The 22811-nt window shown below is 38.5% G+C and overlaps 1 protein-coding gene across 11 annotated transcripts in view; it reads right to left on the bottom strand.

The window, feature by feature from the left end:
• BIRC6 (baculoviral IAP repeat containing 6) overlaps nt 1-22811 on the bottom strand; it is a 255673-nt gene that overhangs the window by 97374 nt on the left and 135488 nt on the right. For 10 of the 11 annotated variants that reach the window (XR_004054254.1, XM_030920767.1, XM_030920770.1 and 7 more), the window contains 11 exons: nt 19924-20486; nt 18139-18314; nt 17168-17264; nt 16824-17018; nt 14904-15104; nt 11509-11788; nt 9432-9688; nt 8779-8887; nt 5753-5974; nt 2927-3707; nt 26-169 (listed from right to left, as the gene is read on the bottom strand). Coding sequence is in view for 10 of the 11 variants with exons in the window: in XM_030920767.1 (XP_030776627.1) it covers nt 26-169; nt 2927-3707; nt 5753-5974; nt 8779-8887; nt 9432-9688; nt 11509-11788; nt 14904-15104; nt 16824-17018; nt 17168-17264; nt 18139-18314; nt 19924-20486 (3025 nt within the window). In the remaining variant the exon portion in view is untranslated. The remainder of the gene's footprint in view (nt 1-25; nt 170-2926; nt 3708-5752; nt 5975-8778; nt 8888-9431; nt 9689-11508; nt 11789-14903; nt 15105-16823; nt 17019-17167; nt 17265-18138; nt 18315-19923; nt 20487-22811) is intronic. The other variant, XM_030920772.1, reaches the window with a different exon arrangement.

Here is a 22811-nt window from a genome sequence, read left to right as displayed (position 1 = left end):
CAATGATTAAGTGTTAAATACTCACTGGACATGGAGACTGAAGAAACATTGTCACTTTCTCATCTTCCAGCATCAACTGTAAAAATAATCTTCGTATAAACCCTGAAATGTTCCCAGATGTTGGAAGGTTCCCTCTTTGAGGAGATGTCTGAAATAGTTCACAAAGAACCTGACAAGACAAAATATTTGAAAAGTTAAATGCAAGATTTATATGCAGCTTTTTATTTTGAAAGATAAAAAGGAAATAGAAAATACAAATTAAGTTTATTTTAACATATCAAATCAGCAATTATAGAACAAATGTCTCTGGGGGTCTAGGGTTTAAGATTTTTTTTTTTTTAAGGAGGAAAGAAATGATTTTATCTTAAAATATATGAATACTGAAGGAGATAAAAGTGTAAGAAACATATCCAGGGTTAGAAAAAATTACTACTAAAGGGTGTGCACATAATGAATACCTCGCATAATGAACTTCTGTTAAATTTAGTCAATATTGTTGTGGTTATCATAAAATAAAAATTATGAAAAAAGTACATTAAAAATATGTAACAAGGCCAAGCGTGGTGGGTCACGCTGGTAATCTCAGAACTTTGGGAAACTAAGAGAAGAGATCACTTGAGCCCAGGAATTCCAGACCAGCCTAGGCAACATGGTGAAACCCTATCTCTACCCACTCCCCCACCAAAAGAAAATTAGTTGGGCATGGTGGCATGTGCCAGTAGTCCCAGCTACTTGGGAGGCTGAGGCAGGACTGCTTGAGCCCGAAAGTTTCAGTGAGCCATGATTGTGCAACCGCTCTACAGGCCTGGGCAATAGAGAGATCCTGCCTCACCCCAGCCCCAAAATATATATAAAGCCTTAATAAGAAACCAAAAGAGAAATTAATGGGACACAAAGAGTTCATGCTACCCAGAAGCAGAAACCAAATTTTCAAATACCTAGAATCATGCCCTCGGGTGAAGTTGTTAATTTAAGCATTTTCTTTTAATATGCATATTTAGCAGCGATATTTTCCCAGTAATTAATTACTACAGGCAGTAAAATATCTTTCTCTTCTTCTTCTGTTTTGTTTTGCTTTTTGTTGAGACAGGGTCTTGCTCTGTTGCCCAGGCTGGAGGGCAGTGGTGTGATCTCAGCTCACTACAGCCTCAACCTCCTGGGCTCAAGTGATCCTCCCACCTCAAGCGTCCTGAGTAGCTGGAACCAAAGGTGCATACCACCATGCCCGGCTAATTTTGGTTATGATTTCTTTTTTTGGTAGAGAGGAGGTTTTGCCATGTTGTCCAAGCTGGTCTCAAACTAAGCCCAAGTGTTCCACCCACCTTGGCTTCCCAAAGTGCTGAGATTATAGGTATAAGCCACAGCACCCGACCTGTCCTTCTTCTTAATAAAACTAACTCCTTCACTATTTTATAAAACTTACAATATCTATTTTTCTAGGTACTACTAAAGTCTGACTTGAATGAGCACTATTAAATAAGAAGGGGAAAAGTTATTTACCAGTGTCTACCATATCTCATATAGGCTCTATGCTAGGTACGTTATACAAATTTATTTAACCATCTCAAAAAAATCCTTGAGGCAGGTATTGCTAGCCCCATTTTATAAGATTAACCCATATGCCCAAGGTCACGAGGTAGCCAACAGCAAAATTTGGCAAACAGCCAACTAGAATTAATCTTGAAATAATTCTACCTTTCAGGATATTTTTTTTTGGCCACATAGACATAATATATGATAAATTATCTTCCACTTATTTATTTTATTTTATTTTTTTGAGATGGAGTCTCACTCTGTCGCCCAGGCTGGAGTGCAGTATGATAAATTATCTTCCGCTTTTTTTTTTTTGAGGCAGAGTCTCACTTTGTCACCCAGGCTGTGAGTGCAGTAGTGCGATTTCGGCTCACTACAACCACCACCTCCCTGGTTCAAGCAATTCCTCTGCCTCAGGCTCCCGGGTAGCTGGGATTCCAGGTGATTGCCACCACACTCGGCTAATGTTTTTGTATTTTTAGTACAGACGGGGTTTCACCACATTGGCCGGACTGGTCTTGAACTCCTGACCTCAGGCAATCTGCCCGCCTCGGCCTCCCAAAGTGCTGGGATTACAGGCGTGAGCCACCACACACAGTCTATCTTCCACATTTTGTATGTGATTTATGTGGAGTCTCCTATCTGAAACCTAAACTAATGCCCATGTAAAGACATGCAAACTATCAGTATGGCAATCTCGTTACACAAAAATACAATGCCTCAATGCACATACAGTATTCAGTGACCAGTGTCAATACTGTTCCAGCAGTTGAAATTTTTTCTTGGTCTTTTTCTTTTTGTTTGTGGAAATTTTTTAAAATGAGGGTTGTATGATCTAGCTAGGATCCCAATGCATTTGCCAGTCATCTCATTATAAAGAAGTGATTCAAGTGACAGCATATTTTGAGGGGGAGAAAGGAGATATCAGTACTTTATAGTTTAAATTCGGATCCTTAAAAGCACTCAACACCTACCAAATTTATGTATTTATTTATTTATTTATTTTTATTTTTATTTTTTTCGAGACGGAGTCTCGCTCTGTCGCCCAGGCTGGAGTGCAGTGGCCGGATCTCAGCTCACTGCAAGCTCCGCCTCCCGGGTTTACACCATTCTCCTACCTCAGCCTCCCCAGTAGCTGGGACTACAGGTGCCCACCACCTCGCCCGGCTAGTTTTTTGTATTTTTTAGTAGAGACGGGGTTTCACCGTGTTAGCCAGGATGGTCTTGATCTCCTGACCTCGTGATCCGCCCGTCTCGGCCTCCCAAAGTGCTGGGATTACAGGCTTAAGCCACCGTGCCCAGCCACCTACCAAATTTATTATCACCTGGCCTTTATACATGGCCCTTTCTTATGTAATAAAACAACTAAAACATAAGTTAGTTTTTCTCTTACCTGTGCCATCAGCTTTTGATTATTTGGATGGCATGAAATGCACTGCAGAAAGAATGCAACAGTTGCATTCTCAATTGCTGTGCGCTGTTGAGTAGTCAATCCTGTTGTAGCAGCTGAAGAAAGAGAAGCTGATCTTGCACTGGTCTGAGGTGCACCTAAATTATGGCTTCCAGAAGTGGACCCAGAGTGACACAATAAAAACAGAAGTGCTGTCCAGAGTGGATTGACTTCAGAACCACCAAGCCAATCTTTCATAATATGGCTATTGCCAACTTCTGTCAAAAACCTAAGAATAGGAGCAACTAGGTCTACTGTGATGGGCATCTTATTACATTGTTGTGGAACATGATGGCGTCTGAGTTTGTCCTGGGAAATATCTATTGACTGAGCAATGCTTTCTGAGTTAGAAATGTGGCTAAAGCAGAAACTAGCCAGACTCCTCACAAGAAGAGAAGGCAAACCTGAGTCTAGTAATTGTTTAATAGCTTCAGGAGATTGAGAAGAGGAAGCAAGGGTAGCCAAATGTGATTCAGTTAATGCAAGAGGTGCTTGTGCATTTTTAGAGTCATCTGTTAAAGATGAACTAAGATCCTGCTTTTTGCTATCATCTGTCATGGACAGTCTATGGTGACATTGCACTGGAGGAGGGGTAATTCCCATCCAGCCCATGAGCAAAGAAAAATAGTTTGGGTGTACGTGACACATTGAGCAAAGTAGACTGTCAACAGCTTTCTTCAAAACCATATTGCAGGGAAGAGACATGGACCAATTAAAAAGTAACCTAGAAAAATAAGAGATATCATATTAATGATACAAGTTTATTTTTAGAAGAAACTGTTTCAAATATTTCTATTATAGTTCAATCTATACTCTGACACATTATTTGACATTGAGTAACATAACGTTGTAAGATTTAAGACTGCATATATATGTATGTACACATATATTTAAAATTTAAGAATGTAGGTACACTGGAAGTTGAGTTAGACTCGTACATGAGTACAGAAAATCAAGTAAACTATTTTAAAATGGTTCTACCATTCTTTGTGACCTAAAAAAGTCATGTAGAGAAACAAACAAAAAAGATCATGCCAAAGAAATGTTTACGTTAAATTCCACATGACAAATGGCTTAAATTCATGTTTGCAAATAAAAAACTATCAGTGAGGCTCAGTAATTAAGTCATGGATTATGCCAACTGCTAAGGCCAAATATGATGACCTACTAAAGAACAATAGGCCCACTTTTTATGTGTCACAGGAACTCTTCAAAAATATATTCTGCTGCCGACTTAACAGTTACCTATCAGTAAGTTCAGCAAAGACTTAGCTAAATATGGTGAAGAAACATGGGTAAATAAAAACTACTTGTCAAAAGGACAATCTAGAAAAGTCTCAAATTTTCTAGCTTTACATCTTTGTTCTTTTTTGAGATGACATCTTGCTCTGTTGCCCTGGCTGCAGTGCCAGTGGTGCCATCATCATAGGTAAATGCAGCCTCTAACTCCTGGGTTCAAGTGATCCACCCACCACAGCCTCCCAAGTGACTAGGGCTAGAGGAATGTACCACCATGCCTGGCTAATTTTTAAATTTTTTGTAGAGATTCGGTCTATTTTGGCCAGTCTGGCGTCAAACTCCTAGTTTCAAGTGATCCTCCCATCTCAGCTCCCCAAGTTATTTTTTTTGAGACGGAGTCTCGCTGTGTTGCCCAGGCGGGGCTACAGTGGCGTGATCTCAGCTCACTGCAACATCTGCAGACTCAAACAATTCTTGCACCTCAGCCTCCCAAGTAGCTGGGACCACAGGTGCATGTCACCATGTCTGGCAGACTTTTTGAGACAGAGTCTTGCTCTTGTCGCCCAGGCTGGACTGCAATGATGCAATCTTACCACACTGCAACCTCCGCCTCCCAGGTTCAAGTGATCCTCCTGCCTCAGCCTCCCAAGTAGCTGGGATTACAGATGCACACCACCACGTCAGGCTAATTTTTCTATTTTTAGTAGAGACAGGGTTTCACCATGTTGGTTAAGCTGGTCTCGAACTCCTGACCTCATGATCTGCCCACCTCGGCCTCCCAAACTGTTGGGGTTACAGGCGTGAGCCACCGCACCCAGCTTTCTGACTTCTGCATTTTTGTACAGACAACGTTTCGCCACGTTGCCCAAGCTGGTCTTGAACTCCTGACTCAGGTGATCTTCCCGCCTAGGCCTCCAGAGTGCTGGGATTACAGGTGTGAGCCTCAAGCCTGTAATCCCAGCACTTTGGGAGGCTGAGGCAGGCAGATCACAAGGTCAGGAGATCGAGACCATCCTGGCTAACACGGTGAAACCCCGTCTCTACTAAAAATACAAAAAAAAACTAGCCGGGCGAGGTGGTGGGCGCCTGTAGTCCCAGCTACTCGGGAGGCTGAGGCAGGAGAATGGCGTAAACCCGGGAGGCGGAGCTTGCAGTGAGCTGAGATCCGGCCACTGCACTCCAGTCTGGGCAACAAAGCAAGACTCCGTCTCATTAAAAAAAAAAAAAAAAAAAAAGATAATATAATCTGGTGGGAAAATTTGCAATTGAGAATAAACACTATGAACCACAGAAACATCTACATTAAGCATACTTTTAGGTTAAAAAAAAAAGCAGTACTGCTAATACATCTTCTTAAAACACAAAAATAAATTAATATTTGACAATTCATTTCAAAAGTATACTTGATTATATTTGCTACTTTCAAAATATTATGTTTCTCCGAATAAACATGTAAAATATTCTATCAAGTAAACACTAACTGATCTAGTACTAGCGGGGGGAAAAAAGGATTTCACAAATCATACTTACTCAAAGAGCTCTTGGTCCAAGAGTGCTGGTAAGTCGTATTCTACAAGCAGCTCATAACTATGCCACAGAATGGCAGCTACACAGTGCAAATGAGAAGGAGATGGCATCAGAAGACCATACTCTATTGTTGAGGAGTTAGGACACATGTAGTTCATCCTGCCACTTCTCTTCATAGCAGCCACTCTTGCAGAATCACTAACCCATTTTAACAAGGCCTGAATTCTTAAACAAAGAAAATGAATTCATATAACCAACTATAGCGCAATTGGCATTTCATATAGATAAACATCATCTCTGCATGGTGAGTAGGGTATTTATGAGAATAATATACTAATTGTTCATGATTGTTTTAATCTAAAATAGGGAAAAAAGGAAATCAACAACAACGATATAGTAATTTCAGTTCCAATTTTCCAATAACCTTACCAATTTCAACCATCAAAAGGTTTGAGATAACACACTAGAACAGTGATCTGGGGCTAATTCTTCTTTGTGCAAAGTCTCATGAAATACAGCATGTTTCACATCCCTGGACCCTAGCATTAAACCCTAGTAACAGCCACCCACACTCATTCATTCTGACAACAGAATACACCCTCAACACTTACATATATATTTTAAGTATAATTTTTATAAGATGGAAATTAAGCTTCATTTATTTTCTCTGCACAGTACTTTTAAAAACACAGGTATCTGTCATTTAGAACTGACATTAATAACAAGATTATAGGTCAAGTACCACAGTAATCCCAATCCTCTGGAGCTGGGAACTAGTAAAACACAACCCAATTTTGAACCACTACCTGGGAGCAAAAGACTTTTTAAAGCGACAACACTATAGAGTTTTGGGCCGGGCGCGGTGGCTCACGCCTGTAATGCTAGCACTTTCGGAGGCCGAGGCGGGCGGATCACGAGGTCAGACGATCGAGACCATCCTGGCTAACATGGTGAAAACCCGTCTCTACTAAAAAATACAAAAAATTAGCTGGACGTTGTGGCAGGTGCCTGTAGTCCCAGCTACTCCAGAGGCAGAGGCAGCACTTGCAGTGAGCCGAGATTGTGCCACTGCACTCCAGCCTGGGCAGAGCGAGACTGCATCTCAAAAAAACAAAATAAAAAAAACTATAGAGTTTGTACAAAAAACAAATGGGATGAGATTTCTCAAGTTCTTAAAACACTGTGTTTACATTTACTTTATTTTCCTTCAATTTCTATTTCAGAATATAAGATTCTTGGCTTCACACTAAAAACAATGGGGATAGGAAGGTATATAATACTAATTCTGAAAGATAAGACTCTTAAACTTTCGATTTTACATCATGAGGAATAAAGAGAACTCAGAAGACAAGGAAGACAATTTTCTCAGTCTAACAATCTTGTCATTAATGTCAGGTTTTTTTTGCTTTTTTTTGTTTTTTTGAGACGGAATCTCGCTCTGTGGCCAAAGCTGGAGTGCCACTATGGCGCAATCTCAGCTCACTGCAAGCTTTGCCTCCCGGGTTCACACCATTCTCCTGCCTCAGCCTCCAGAGTAGCTAGCACTACAGGCGCCCGCCACCACGCCCGGCTAATATTTTGTATTTTTTTTTTTTTTTAGTAGAGATGGGGCTTCACCGTGTTAGCCAGGATGATCTCGATCTCCTGACCTTGTGATCTGCCCGCCTCGGCCTCCCAAAGTGCTGGGATTACAGGCGTGAGCCACCGTGCCTAATCTCAGTTTTATATAACAAACATTCAAGTTTTAAAAAGTACTATGCAGAGAAAATCAATTAAACTTAATTTTATTCTTATTAAAAAGCCACAACAATATTTAAAAATTAAATAATCCTAACAGATTTCAAGCAACCTGTTCTGGAAAAATATTTAACAGTGATATTTTAAATATATTTTAACCACTACTAACCATTATGATTCAAATTTGGCATAAATTGTTATTTACTTTATCAAAAACAATTGCAATCTATGTTTAAATGTAATCCATAATTTTAATAATTTATGAATATATTAATAAAACATCAAATGACTTCATTTTAAACATAATCAAAATATTAAGAAGTAACATAAATCAGGAAGAAATCTCTATAAATATGTTTTTCTAATATGGATGCTACACATTAAAAACAGAGAATGCCAAATATTTGCTCAAAAATTTATCAACAAAAATATGTTTCAAAAATACTTCAAGTTGGCCGGGTACAGTGGCTCATGCCTATAATCCCAGCACTTTGGGAGGCCTAGGCGGGCGGGTCATGAGGTCAGGAGATTGTGCCACTGCACTCCAGCCTGGGCGACAGAGCAAGACTCCATCTCAAACAAAACAAAACAAAAACTTCAAGTTGGTATCAACTTGGAAGTAAAAGACATCAAGGTAGAATGACATTAGGACAACTGATCAAAATTACCTAACTGTAAAAAATATTATATTAAATTAATATATTTATTTAATATAATTAATGAAATTAACATATTTATATTATATTTAAATATTCAGCCAAAGTGTTCAAATGTCATTTACATGGTATGATATTGTTTCATTCTGTGGTAAATAGCAGGAAAGAGTACAGAAAGTAATGAAAAGACTTTGATGAATATGATAATCAATAATAAACAGAATAACCATTATCAAAATAGTCGAAGTACTAATTATAGACACAATATTCCTACATTCATATACACGTATTAAGTACTACCTAAGACAGTATGACTCTGATACTATCACTTTACAAGCTTCCTTTCACAGCACAGCCAACTTAAAAACATGTTTTATTCCACTCCTCAAAAGCAGTATTAACTAAGAATTCTATTTAAGTTCAAATTTGCTTAAAGTATGTCCAAATATATATAAATGTATGTTTAATGTTCATGAAAACTTGCAGAAGTTACATCGTGTGAGGCATATGGTAAACATACAATATATAACAGTATTGTCTTTTATGAGATCATCTAAGGAAAAACTGTCAGAAACATTCACTACAGCATGATTATGTGCATGTGTGTGCTTAATTAAATGAAAAATAAAATCATACCTGTCTTTTGTACCAGGATCCTGAGTTGTTCCAAGCTGGTAAAGAATATCTATCGTAGAGTCAGAAGAGAGTCCATTTAGTCTTCCAAAAAGTAAAGGACTATTCAAATCTTGCAACAAAGAATCCAAAGAAAAAGTTTGCTAAATAAGCAAGTGAACCATGGGAAGATTTACTTAATTTAATTAAGTTATTCATTAAAAATGAAGCTTCCATAAATTCCAACAACAAAGAACAAACTCCAAACTAATGAAACCAGCTTGGGTGCAGTGGCTCACGCCTGTAATCCCAGCACTTTGGAAGGCCAATTTGGGTGGATCACCTGAGGTCAGGAGTTCGAAACCAGCCTGATCAATATGGAGACACCCCGTCTCTACTAAAAATACAAAAATTAGCCGGGTGTGGTGGCAGATGCCTGTAATCCCAGCTACTAGGAAGACGGAGGTTGTAGTGAGTCGAGATTGCACCACTGCACTCCAGCCTGGGCAACAGAGTGAGACTCCGTCAGAGAAGACAGAAGACAGAAGAGAGAAGAGATAAACATAAACTAAAAGAAAAAATAATTCCCAAAACAGAGCTCAGCACAAATATCGCATAGTTCAACTGCTGTTACTTTACAGACATGTAAACATTTAAATATCAAAGTTAATTATCACCTGTAGGATCACTGCCTGATGCTGCACAATTTCTCAGGAGAATGTCTATGAGCTTCAGGCCAATTCTAGTAGACTGCAGTCCTATCTTTACAAGCACAACCTCGATGTTGGGTGAATGCATTCCACAGTAAGGTGACATCAATAAGGCCGCACAAGTCTGCAGCAGATTGGCAGTAGGTGCAGCTGCACTTGCCATCATTCCTTCTAGATCACTTATGTGAGTAAGGCAATGATGTAATAACCGTAACCATCCAATACTGAAAATACAAAATGACTTGTATGATCAATATAAGTCGCTCAAATCATTTCCGGGTAGAACATAACTTTTTAAAGATCAGCATGTTGTGTTTCATAAATAGCACTAAACAATCTAAGAAATGTTTTTTAGAATGCTGCAAATTCAGTAAACAGACAATAAGTTTCCCCTACAAGATAAATCACAACTGGGCGGGGTGGCTCACACCTGTAATCCCAGCACTTTGGGAGGCCGAGGCAGGCAGATCACGAGATCAGGAGTTCAAGACCAGCCTGGCCGACTTGGTGAAACCCCTTATCTACTAAAAATACAAAGATTAGCTGGGCATGGTGGTGGGCGCTTGTAATCCCAGCTACTCAGGAAGCTGAGGCAGGAGAATCATTTGAACTCAGGAGGCAGAGATTGCAGTGAGTCTAAATTGCACCACTGCACTCCAGCCTGGGCGACAGGGCAAAACTCCGTCTCAAAACAAACAAAAAGATAAATCACATACAAAAGGACTTGTATTCATAGCACGTGTTTGCTTTTTTTAAGAAATCAGCCAGAAATCTGCTTTGCATGCAATTATATATATTGATAAACTGATTACTGCCATAGACTTCTAAAACTGTGTAGTCTTAGCACCTTGAGAATAGAAATCCCAAATTCTTTTTTTTTTTTTTTTTTTTTTTGAAGATGGAGTTTCACTCTCTCACCCAGGCTGGAGTGCAGTGGTGGAATCTTGGCTCTCTGCAACCTCCACCTCCTGGGTTCAAGGGATTCTCCTGCCTCAGCCTCCCCAGCAGCTGGGACTACAGGTGCACACTGCCATGCCCAGCTAATTTTTTGTACTTTTAGTAGAGACGGGGTTTCACCTTGTTAGCTAGGATGGTTTCGATCTCCCGACCTCGTGATCTGCCTGCCTTGGCCTCCTCAAGTACTGGGATTACAGGTATGAGCCATGGCGCCAGGCCTTAAATTCATTTTTATCAGGCAAAACTTTCAACAAAATCCATCTATAAAACATTCAGCCATCAAAATTTATCAGAAAAATGTTGATTAAAAAATATATTGAGGTCCTTGTTTGTTTGGTTCAGACACAATCCTTCTGTTAACTAACATTTAGGAATTACCATATAAAACTAAGTCCCTGTTTCTAAGGTCAGTTGGTATGGTTCAGATGAGCTCCTGGTCATAAGCATTTGCAAATCCTCAAAACAGAGTATGATACAAAAAATTACAAGCCATAAAATTAGAATGTACACCTACATGTAGTATACAGATCATCTCAAAGACTAAACATACAACTTAATTTTTTTTTTTTTTTTCCTGAGACGGAGTCTCGCTCTGTCGCCCAGGCTGGAGTGCAGTGGCCGGATCTCAGCTCACTGCAAGCTCCGCCTCCTAGGTTCACGCCGTTCTCCTGCCTCAGCCTCCCGAGTAGCTGGGACTACAGGCGCCCGCCACCTCGCCCGGCTAGTATTTGTATTTTTTAGTAGAGACGGGGTTTCACCGTGTTAGCCAGGATGGTCTCGATCTCCTGACCTCGTGATTCGCCCGTCTCGGCCTCCCAAAGTGCTGGGATTACAGGCTTGAGCCACCGCGCCCGGCCCATACACCTTAATTTTAATCAGTGTCAGCATTCTGTTTCCACAAAACTGTCTCTATTACACCTAATAAAATTGTATTATTTAGATACCTATGGAACAAAGACCTTCCTAAGACCTATAAAAGAAAAAACCCACAAAATAAGTAAGTCCCCTATCTCCCAACCCTGCCAAAAAAAAAAAAAAAAAAAAAAAGGACAGAAAGCTTTTTTAAATAATAGGAAACAAAACATACCTTGTTTTAGATACCTGATCTTCAGATGGAAGGAATGGATTATTAACCGTTGCTGAAGAGGTGGTACCAAAAGCAGTGAGCCCCAATAATTTAATTTGTGAAAGGCCTAATGTGCTGGCATCTCGTGGACGATGTAGTCTAAGGCAGACAGCAGAAGCTACTTCGGCTTTCACAAGCTGAATTTTTATGTAGGTGAGGCCACTTGTGACAACAGGCGTGGACAAAGGTAGCATATTTACCCCATCTGCACTTACTTCAACAGACACTGAGGAAGGGCAGGCTATAAAAATAAAACGGAATCATCACAACAGACAAACTAGATTGAACAGTTTGTTAAAATCCCAGGAAAATAGCAGCTTTCACAATTGTATTCATCATGAACTTGTAAAAGAAAATGTATACAAGAAAATATAGTTCGACAATGACTTTCACCATAATTAATGTTGGAGCTACTTTTCAACTCAAAATATTTGATCTACAATAAAAATTAAACAGTCTAATATTCACCTAAAAAAAGAGGAACCAAAGATGTGTGAAGCACATGTACCTGATGTTCCCTATGAATAAAACCAGGCAAATAGGTAGTTATATCATCATTTCTACTTTACTCAAAATTATCACAAATAATATAAAACTACATTTGATTAATATGCTATGGTTTACTGTTTTAAATAATTTGGGGGAAAAATGTAACAAAACTTGTTTTTCTACCAATTATTCTATTACTACTAGATTGTGATATTTTTTAAACACTGAGTTTAACCTCACAGCTGAGTTTAGAAATTGCTTTTTTTTTTTTTTTTTTTTTTTTTTTTTGAGGGACAGTCTTGCCCTGTTGCCCAGGCTGCAATGAGTACAGTGGTGCGATCTTAGCTAATTGCAACCTCCGCCTCCCAGGTTCAAGTGATTCTCCTGCCGTAGCCTCCACAGTAGCTGGAACCACAGGCAGGTGCCACCATATCTAGGAATTTTTTGTACTTTTGGTAGAGACAGAGTTTTGCCATGTTAGCCAGGCTGGCCTCGAACTCCTGACCTCAAGTGATTCACCTGCCTCGGCCTCCCAAACTGTTGGGATTATAGATGTGAGCCACTGTGCCCAGTCTCCTTTTCAAATTAAGCCAAATATCCACGGGATTTTTTTTTGTTGTTTTGGGGTTTTTGTTTTTTTTTTTTTTTTTTTTTTTTTGAGAAGGAGTCTCTCTGTGTCGCCCAGGCTGGAGTGCAGTGGTGTGATCTCGGCTCACTGCAAGCTCCGCCTCCTGGCTTCACACCATTCTCCTGTCTCAGCCTCCCGAGTAGCTGGGACTACAGGCGCCTGCCACCACACCTGGCTAATTTTTTGTGTATTTTTAGTAGAGACGGGGTTTCACCGTGTTATCCAAGATGGTCTCCATCTCCTGACCTCGTGATCTGCCCGCCTCGGCCTCCCAAAGTGCTGGGATTACAGGCATGAGCCACCGTGCCTGGCCAGGACTTTTTTAAAAATCAATTCTTGCTGAAATTTAAGGAGTCCCCAGTGAACAAACAACTGGAACTACTACCAGAAAATTATTTCTTTCTAGCTTAACATGGAACCCCATATAATAAACATATGTCAACTAAAGCCTTGGAAATTTAGTTTTATTTTTAATTTCAGTGGTAAAATAAGAAGGAATTACATGCCAGCTTTACACTGATTACTAGACAGTCAACTTAATTTTGAAATTTACACTTCAAATCCTTTTGAGGAAAGTATTATCTACATTTTACACAAGCAGACATAGTAAAAACAGATTAATCCATGCTCCCACAGGAACAAATGTCACACCTTAGATTCAAGTTCATGTTTGCTTCTAAAGACTGTTATTTCCACTGTATCACAACATATTTTCAACTTCTGCTCTAATCCAGTAATAAAACCAAATTTCTTAATCAAGAACACTTAAGTAGGGAACACTTAAACCAATTAATTTTTCACAGGAGTTCCCCCTTTGTAATATGCTTCCTATTTCAATTCCCATGTGCAAAATCCAGCTGAACTTCAAAAGCCACTACTTATGACCAACTCCTCTGCTTTCCAAATAAAAGCAATCACTTTCCAATTTTAGAGGTAGTGTAAGTCTTATATTGACTTATATTTTGCCTTTTAATATAGTTATTTTTGACTTCCTAAAACACTCTGTATTAGCATATTTTCCTTCTACCTTTATATTATCTGTTTTTTATCTAAGGAGTGTGGATGCCACAAGTAATTAAGATATATCAGTCTAATCTTGCAAATACATAGAAAAAAGCTGTTTTCTCCAAAGATGCCAGGAGTCTACAAAATTTCCCATAGCTCCTCATGCAATTATTGAGTGATATTTGATAGCAATGAGAATCAATCCATAAACGTAAGCATGTGTATTACTTTAAACAATTCTGGCAAAATTATAACTATATTGAAAACATTTGTGAACCATATAAAATACAAAATGGGCTGGGTACAGTAGCTCACACCTGTAATCTCAGCACTTTGGGAGGCCAAGGCAGATAGATCGCTACAACCCAGGCATCATAACAAAATCCCGTCTCTACAAAAAAACACAAAAATTTAGCGAGCCATGGTGGTACACGCCTGTGGTCCCAGCTGTACATGAGGCTGAGATGGGAGGATCATTTGAGCCTCAGAGGTCAAGGCTACAGTGATCTGAGATATCAAAACTGCACTCCAGCCTATGCAACAGAGACCTTGCCTCAAAAAAAAAAAAGAAAAAAGAAAATGAGTATTTCATATTCTTTATAAATACCTGAAAGAGTTCATTGCTCTTAAGTGATAATTAATATTTCGCAAAAATTATTTTGAATTATTTGCCTTACAGAGTTCAATAAAATATATTCAATGAACATGCATCAAATAAATGATACAATATTACAAGAATACTGACATATTACAACAAACACAGTATGAATCTTAAAATCACATTGAAGTAGTCAAAATATAATATCATTCAAAAAGATAGTTATCTTCTAAAGAAGTCAGAGGGCAGGCACACAAATCTATGCTAATTTCATATTACAAGGCTAGGACTGAGATCTGGGCTGAAAAAACTAACATGGTAAAAAACGGGAGTGTAATAAACTCATTTCAGCTTAATACTGAGGCTTAGTAAATTTGAGAGAAAAGAGAAAGCAAAATAATATATAACTGGAACACACTTGTTTAGACTTCATGACACAATCTTTTTGTCTGAGGTTAACAGTCATTTCCCCTAAAATGACTTGGTAGTATTAATTATTTCACTAAAAACTGTTCAGAAGTTACACACTCTGGTAATCACATCTAAGTGTATTTCTGCTTACTAAATATTTTTATTTTCAAATGTTTCTAAATTAAAGTCTGCTCTCATGTTGCTTCTTTATAAAATATTACTCACTTGCAAGAGATGCAAGATGAGGCTGGATATGTATCTCCTTAAGCAGCACTGCTGCGGGAAGGTGAATGGTAAGGTCACACCAAGCCTCCTCTGGAAGAAAGATGTAGGACCAAGCAGCAGAGCGAGCTCTTCTATGAGGAGGTGTGGCCTGCAATAGCACTTCAGCTGGCTGGGCAGTAGGACTGCTAGATGTGATTGTACCTAGAGAAGATATTTTACATAAAATAAGAACTTGCAAAAGAAACGTAACAAAGCTTTAAAATCTATACGAATAAAATTAAACTAGAAAAATTAATTGAAAACATGAACAACTGATGCTGGTAATGTACTTAGTATCCTAAGCATGACTGTAGAGGTATTCACAAAACATTAGGAAATCCCGTCAACTGACAAGGTGACAAGTTCATTATTAACTGCTGTCTAATTTATACTCATATGATACATGAAAACTAAAGATACAGCAATAAATGTAGCTCCATAATTTTCTAACTATTTAAGTAAAAAACAATGTCCAATATATCTCCACCTTTAAAATAATCATCTTTATTCTAAGATGCCAATGTCTATGATTTAGAAATATGAAAAGAGGCCGGGTGCGGTGGCTCAAGCCTGTAATCCCAGCACTTTGGGAGGCCGAGACGGGCGGATCACGAGGTCAGGAGATCGAGACCTTCCTGGCTAACACGGTGAAACCCTGTCTCTACTAAAAAAAAATACAAAAAACTAGCCGGGCGACGTGGCGGGCGCCTGTAGTCCCAGCTACTCGGGAGGCTGAGGCAGGAGAATGGCGTAAACCCAGGAGGCGGAGCTTGCAGTGAGCTGAGATCCGGCCACTGCACTCCAGCCTGGGCGGCAGAGTGAGACTCCGTCTCAAAAAAAAAAAAGAAAAAAAAAGAAATACGAAAAGAAAAATTAAAAAGAAACTACGTAAACTAGATAAAAAAGTAAATACCTAAATTCAAAACTTTTAAAAAAGATAGTACCACTTTAAGGCCAGGCACAATGGCTCACGCCTGTAATCCCAACACTTTGGGAGGCCGAAGTGGCGGATCACTTGGGGCCAGAAGTTCAAGACCAGCCTGGACAACATGGTGAAACCCCATCTCTACTAAACACACACACACACACAAAGCCAGTGTGGTGGCACATGTCCGTAATCCTAGCTACTCAGGAGGCTGAGGCATGAGAATTGCCTGAACACGGGAGATAGATGTTGCAGTGAGCGGACATCGCACCACTGCACTCCAGCCTAGGTGACAGAGTGAGACTCTCTCAAAACAAAACGAAACAAAACATAGTACCACTTTAAGAAGGAAAATGAGATTTAAAATTGATTAACATTTACAGAGAAAACTTACTGAAGAATCTCTACTTAGTTTCTTAAATTGTGCTTCTATTTTGACTCACAAATAAAAACAAACTTTACTGCTAAAGAACTGTTAAAACAGTCCCTCTCGGCCAGGCGTGGTGGCTCAAGCCCATAATCCCAGCACTTTGGGAGGCTGAGGTGGGCGGATCACCTAAGGTCAGGCATTTGAGACCAGCCTGGTCAATATGGTGAAACCCCATCTCCATTAAAAATACAAAAATTAGCTGGGCATGGTGGCATACACTTGTAATCCCAGCTACTCAGGAGGCTGAGGGAGGAGAATTGCTCAAACCCAGGAGGCGGAGGTTGCAGTGAGCTGAGATCGTGCCATTGCACTCTGGCTTGGGCAACAAGAGCAAAACTCCATCTCAAAACAAACAAAAAAATTCCCTCTTGTAAGTAGAATGTCGAGATATCCACTACCTCTAAAATAAACTGTTTGTAATTAAAATAGCAATATATGGTATCATCAACTGACTTCAACTTATTTTGTTTCATACCAGCTAATAAACTGAATAAATTCACATAAGATTTAATAACACTTTTCTTACCAAGGGGTGCAAAGTTATGAATCCCTTCGGCATTGTCAGGCTCAGAAGCTAGTATTCTTGTTTTCAATGTGCTGTCAACAGCTTTATTTGGACCACAGTCAAGAAATTTCATAATAGTTGATACCATACTTCTTGCAGTGTTCACAATAGCCCTTGTACTAGTGACCATATTATTGCATATGAGCTGAACACCACCTAAATTATAAAGAATAAGAAATGAAATCAGTATCAGGACAGATGGCTCAACATCAAAAGTAAACTTCCACAAAAGACTACAAAAATGAAAATGTAACATACTATCACATAACTACACTTAAATTATAGTTACTGAAATATTATCTTACCCATATCATGAAATGCTTTCAAGGCATCACTAGTATCCAATACTCTCAAAATGAACCACAATAATGGCTCAGATAACTGGCAAGTAGCAAGAGAGCCCTAAAAAATGAAATATGTGTATTATGACTTTATACACTCCTGCGAATAAGAACTCAATGCATGTAATATTCCTTCCTAGTTAATTTTTGTAAACTGACAGCCTTAAATACACTAAATACAAAATGTCTGCCAAAATACATAAGAAATCTTACCTGAATAAGAAAAAACCATCTCCCTCAACTCAGATTTTAATTTTTTAAAGCATCTGTCTTCATCCATTATCTTTTCCCTTTATGTGCATTTAGATACCAATTTCATTTAAAATTTTAACCATCTAAAGTACCTTTGTATTTTCTAATAGAGAAATATACACATTCAACAAATGTTTACAAAAATGATAATTATACACTGCTATATAGAAGACAAAAGAAATTGTTCTAATATCTGCATTTCAAAATGGGAAATGGACAAGAAAGTAAAATAATCTGATTCCTGTAATTTCATTTGTAAAAATGAAATACAGAAGGGAAAAATTTTGTAACCTATTTTCTTTAATTAGCTTAATCCCTTTTAATGGGGAAAAAAAAGTTGAATACACAACATAAGTTTCAAATAATTTCACATTACATCTTCTTACGTAACATCTATGGAGAACACCTCTGTATTACACTATGCTATTTTTAGGAAAAAGAGAAGAACTTCTTGAGACACAATAAATGTTTTACTCTTGTATTACTGTGGTCATGTCTGAAAATACCACTTCAAAGAAACTTTATTCTCCAACTTTTATTAATAATCCATAGCCCTCTTGCACTGATGCTTTTCACTGTCCAATATATAATAAATATACTTATTTGTCTCTGTCCTATAATTTTCCACTTACATTGCCAGAAATTTATTTGAATCACTGCAACTGTTGTTGGCTTGAACTTACTTGTCTGCCCATATATCCACAGGCCATGTATGTTAAAATTGGCTGCAGCATCATGTGGACTGTAGAAGCTTTTTTACTAAGGGTTGTCAGTATGGTAAATAATCCATCCCCAACTGATATAGCATCCAACCCACCATGAAAGTTTTCATGTTTAGTGAGATGTAATCCGCTTGCTCCTAGGAAAAATAAAAGATTCCACATTAAAAGATTAAAAGTATATATATCCAGCCAGGCGCAGTGGCTCACGCCTGTTATCTCAACACTTTGGGAGGCTGAGGCAGGTGGATCACCTGACATCAGGAGTTCAAAACCAGCCTGGCCAACATGGTGAAAACAAATAATAATTAAAATATAGAAGCTGAAAAGTCATTTTTTCCAAAACTGCTGAAGAATTAACATGTAACAGCTGTTTATACCCTCTACACATAACCCGAACGGACTCCTGGAGACTAAAATATCAATGACAATATTCAGTAGAGCATGGTTTATGGCTATTTTCTTACATGAGATTCCTCTATATCACCAACAATAAAAATAGGTTGTTCTGTTACATGACTGAGAACATCACTCTACATACTAGCTATATATATCAAGAAGACAGGACATAAATAGAAAAATAAGTGAAACCAGCACGTAACTATTCTTTTTAATCTAATCAAAAGGAAGATATGGCTGTTTCCCATACACTGACAAAGAAAAATATACCACCAGGCAAAAATACATTGATGTTCAATTATTTTAAAAATTTAATGTAATGTATTAACATTCAAAGAGGTAAAAAAAGCTAAGCAACAGCATATAAACTTAACACTGATACGTGTCATAGAAAATGTTACAGTATGAATAAAATTTTATATTTTATTTTCAAAGCAAATGTGAATAAATAATACTTGTCTTTAACACAAAATGATGTGAAATAAGAACTCAAAATCAACCTGGCTAACATGGTGAAATCCCGTCTCTACAAAAAAAAAAAATTGGCAGGGTGCAGTGGCTCACACCTGTAATCCTAGTACTTTGGGAGGCTGAGGTGGGAAGATCACCTGAAGTCAGGAGTTCGAGACCAGCTTGCCCAACATTGCGAAACCCCATCTCTACTAAAATACAAAAAATTAGCCAGGCATGGTGGCACATGCCTGTAATCCCAGGTACTCAAGAGGCCGAGGCACGAGAATTGCTTGAACCTAGGAGGCGGAGGTTGCAATGAACCGAGATCACACCACTGCACTTCAGCCTAGGCAACACAGCAAGACTTCATCTCAAAAGAAACAAAAACAAAAACAAACAAAAAACTAGGAGGGGCATGGTGGTACACGCCTGTAATTCCAACTACTCGGTAGGCTGAGGCAGGAGTATCACTTGAATCTGGGAGGCAGAGGTTACAGTGAGCTGAGATCGTGTCATTGTACTCCAGCCTGGGAGCAAAACTCTGTCTTGTGGCGGGGCGGGGGGGGGGAGAAAAAAAATTAGCTGGGTGTGGTGGCAGGCACCTATGGTTGCAGCTACTTGGGTGGCTGAGGCATGAGAATTGCTTGAACCTGGGAGGCATCTCAATATAAAAGAAACAAAAAAAAACCAAAATGACGTAACATTTTTCAATATTTCACTTTAATTCATTAATCGAAGCCCCTATACAAAAGTCCTCACCAATAAAAATCAGTCATGAAAAGCTTAAAGCAGTTTTACACTACAAAGTAAAAAGAGACTGAATCCATATATTGCTTAAAAAAAAAAAACAATTATAGTACCAGAGACAACGGTAAGATTAATATTCTCAATACATACCAATTATCATTGCCATGGCACTGCTATTACACAGGCCCAGAGCAGACAAAATCTGGCTCATAATTTGTTGGTTGGCTAAGACTAAGTCAGCAACATATGCAGGCGATCCTTGAACACTGGTACTGCTTCCATTGCCATCTTTGCCTCCTGAGACTTTTTCTTCATCTGAAACACTATCTGTTGTATTTGTGGTCACAGACACTCTTGCACTGTATTCCCTATTGCCTGAAAGAGGCAGCTGCACTAAAATGTTAACAAGTTTTAACAAATCAAACATGAGTTGATCCCTTGTCATTTCGCCACAAACTGCTTTTGCATCACCTGGACGAATCAGGTTGGCAAAGAGTCCCCCAAAGCATGCTCGAGCACCCACGGAGCTATCTGATCCACTTCTTGACATTACTTTGTCTGAGCAAGTGATATAGTGGTGCACTAAAAATGTAACAGATTCTATCACAGCAGAAATAGTACTAACTGAAACGACTTCAAAATTCTGCTCCAGAGTGAATTCTAAGAGCTTCACTTGGGCATCGAGAGGTCCTTGGCCTGTCTGGAAAGCACCCCTGCAGAGAGAGACAGAGAGACAGAGATACAATAAGAGAGAGGATTAAAAATTAAACGATTTTAAGTAGTTCTGAAAGCAGTAACTTATCACAATATAAGGAAGTTAAACAAGTTCTTGGTATTCACTATTTCATTAGGTAGATAATAGTTTTAGTCTCTTTTAGAATTCTTGTTCTTGACTCCATTTTAGACACACTCAAAAACAACCTCCCTTCCAAATACAAAACTAAGGGACAAGTATATACGGAAATGATTTTGAAGCTACAGAAAAAAATACTTCAAAATCACAAGGCACTTCTTATAATGAAATGAGTTATAATTTTTTCCATTCTCAAATAATGCTATTGTAAACATTCCCTAGTGATAATGATACTTAAAAATTAAGATTCAATCAAATCATTCTTATGTATCAAAACTGAATGCTCTTCAAATTCTGCTTATGCCTAAGATACAGAATGCTGAAAAGAGTATCACCCTCAGTCTAACAGCAAGAAAAAGGCAAATTAGGCCAGATGCAATGACTCATGCCTGTAATCCCATCACTTTGGGAGCCCCATGCAGGCAGATCACTTGAGGCCAGAAGTTCGAGACCGGCCTGGCCAACGTGGTGACACCTCATTGTTACTAAAAATACAAAAATTAGCCGGGCATGGTGGCATGTGACTGTTAATTGCAGCTACTCAGGAGATTAAGGCAAAAGAATAGCTTTTGAGTTTGAGACCTGCCTGGCTAACATGGCAAAACCCCATCTCTACTGAAAATACAAAAATCAGCCAGGCATGGTGATGGGCCTGTAATCCCAGCTACTGAGAAGGCTGAAGCATGAGAATTACAGGAACCCAGGAGGCGGAGGTTGCAGGGAGTCGAGATCACGCCACTGCACTATAGCCTGGGTGACAGAGCCAAAATCTATTTCAAAAACCAAACAAGCAAACAAAAAAAGACTGCCTAAAGCAAAATAATATATAAATACATAAAAGGCTGCACAGTATTGCGTGTTTATAGCATAAACAGTAAAAACACGACAACTATGTCACAAAAGATGGAAGAAAGGAATTGAAACTACACTGTTAAGTTCTGACATTATACATGAGTGGAATGATATTTGAAAATAGAATGTGATTAAATAAAGGTGTATCTTGTAAAGCTAGGACAACTAATATGAAACATTTTCGGTTAGAGGCCAGGCACAGTGGCTCACGCCTATAATGACAGTAACCCAGGTGGATTACTTGAGCTCAGGAGGTGGAGACTAGCCTGGTCAACCTGGTGAAACCCCATCTACAAAATATACAAAAATTAGCCCTGTGTGGTAGCATAGCTGGAGCCTGTAATCCCAGCTACTCCAGAAGTTAAGGCATGAAAATCGCTTGAACACAGAAGGTGGAGGTTGCAGAGAGCCAAGCTCACACCACTACGGTCCAACCTGTGTGACAGAGCAAACCAACGCTGGCTCAAAAATAAATAAATAAGAAATTCAGTTATAAATAAGAATGGAAACGAAATTATTTTAAAAGTTGCTTAATTCAAAAGTCAACAGAAAAAGATTTTTTAAAAGGAATCAAAAATAGATGAAATAAATAGAAAACTGGCAAAATGATCAGTTCTAATCCAGCATGTCAATAATTACATTAAATGTAAGTAGTCTATATAGGCCAATTCTGACATTGTCAGTAGTCTATATAGGCCAATTCTGACATTGTCAAATGCTTGTATTAGAAAAGAAGAAAGGTCTAGAAAAGAAGAAAGGTCTAAAATCAATTATCTAAGCCAGAAAGATCAAATTAAATTCAAAGAAAGTAGAAAGGAAAAAATATCCATAAGCTGCTTTTTTTGAAAATAATATTGATGAACTTCTAGCCAGAATGACCCCAAAAAAAGATAAAAATTACCAACATCAGAAATAAAGGAAGGAAACTCACTATAGATCCTATAAACATTAATAAATATATATTTCAACTAACAAATTCAACAATGTAAAGGAATAACTTCCTTCACAAAATTACCAAGGCTCACTCAAGAAGAGAAAACCTGAATAATCCAAGACCTAGAAAATAAGTTGAAAATTTTGGGGGCAAAGAAAACTCCAGCCACAGGATGCTTCAATGGCAAACGCTACCAAATACGTAAGTAAGTGACAATACACATATTACACAACCTCTTTCAGAGAACAAATTCAGCAAGTTATAAATGGATTGATATGTTATGACCAAGGGTGTCTATCTTGAGAATGCACATTAACTGACACTTAAAAAAAAAAAAAAAAATCAAACTTGGTATAGTGGCATATGCCGATTGGGCCAGCTAAGAACAGAATGAGACTG

The sequence above is a fragment of the Rhinopithecus roxellana genome, chromosome 17, assembly GCF_007565055.1.
Source record: "Rhinopithecus roxellana isolate Shanxi Qingling chromosome 17, ASM756505v1, whole genome shotgun sequence".
Classification (NCBI taxonomy): domain Eukaryota; kingdom Metazoa; phylum Chordata; class Mammalia; order Primates; family Cercopithecidae; genus Rhinopithecus; species Rhinopithecus roxellana.
Note: the sequence above shows the minus strand (reverse complement) of the source record. Positions and strands in the feature narration are given on the sequence as shown.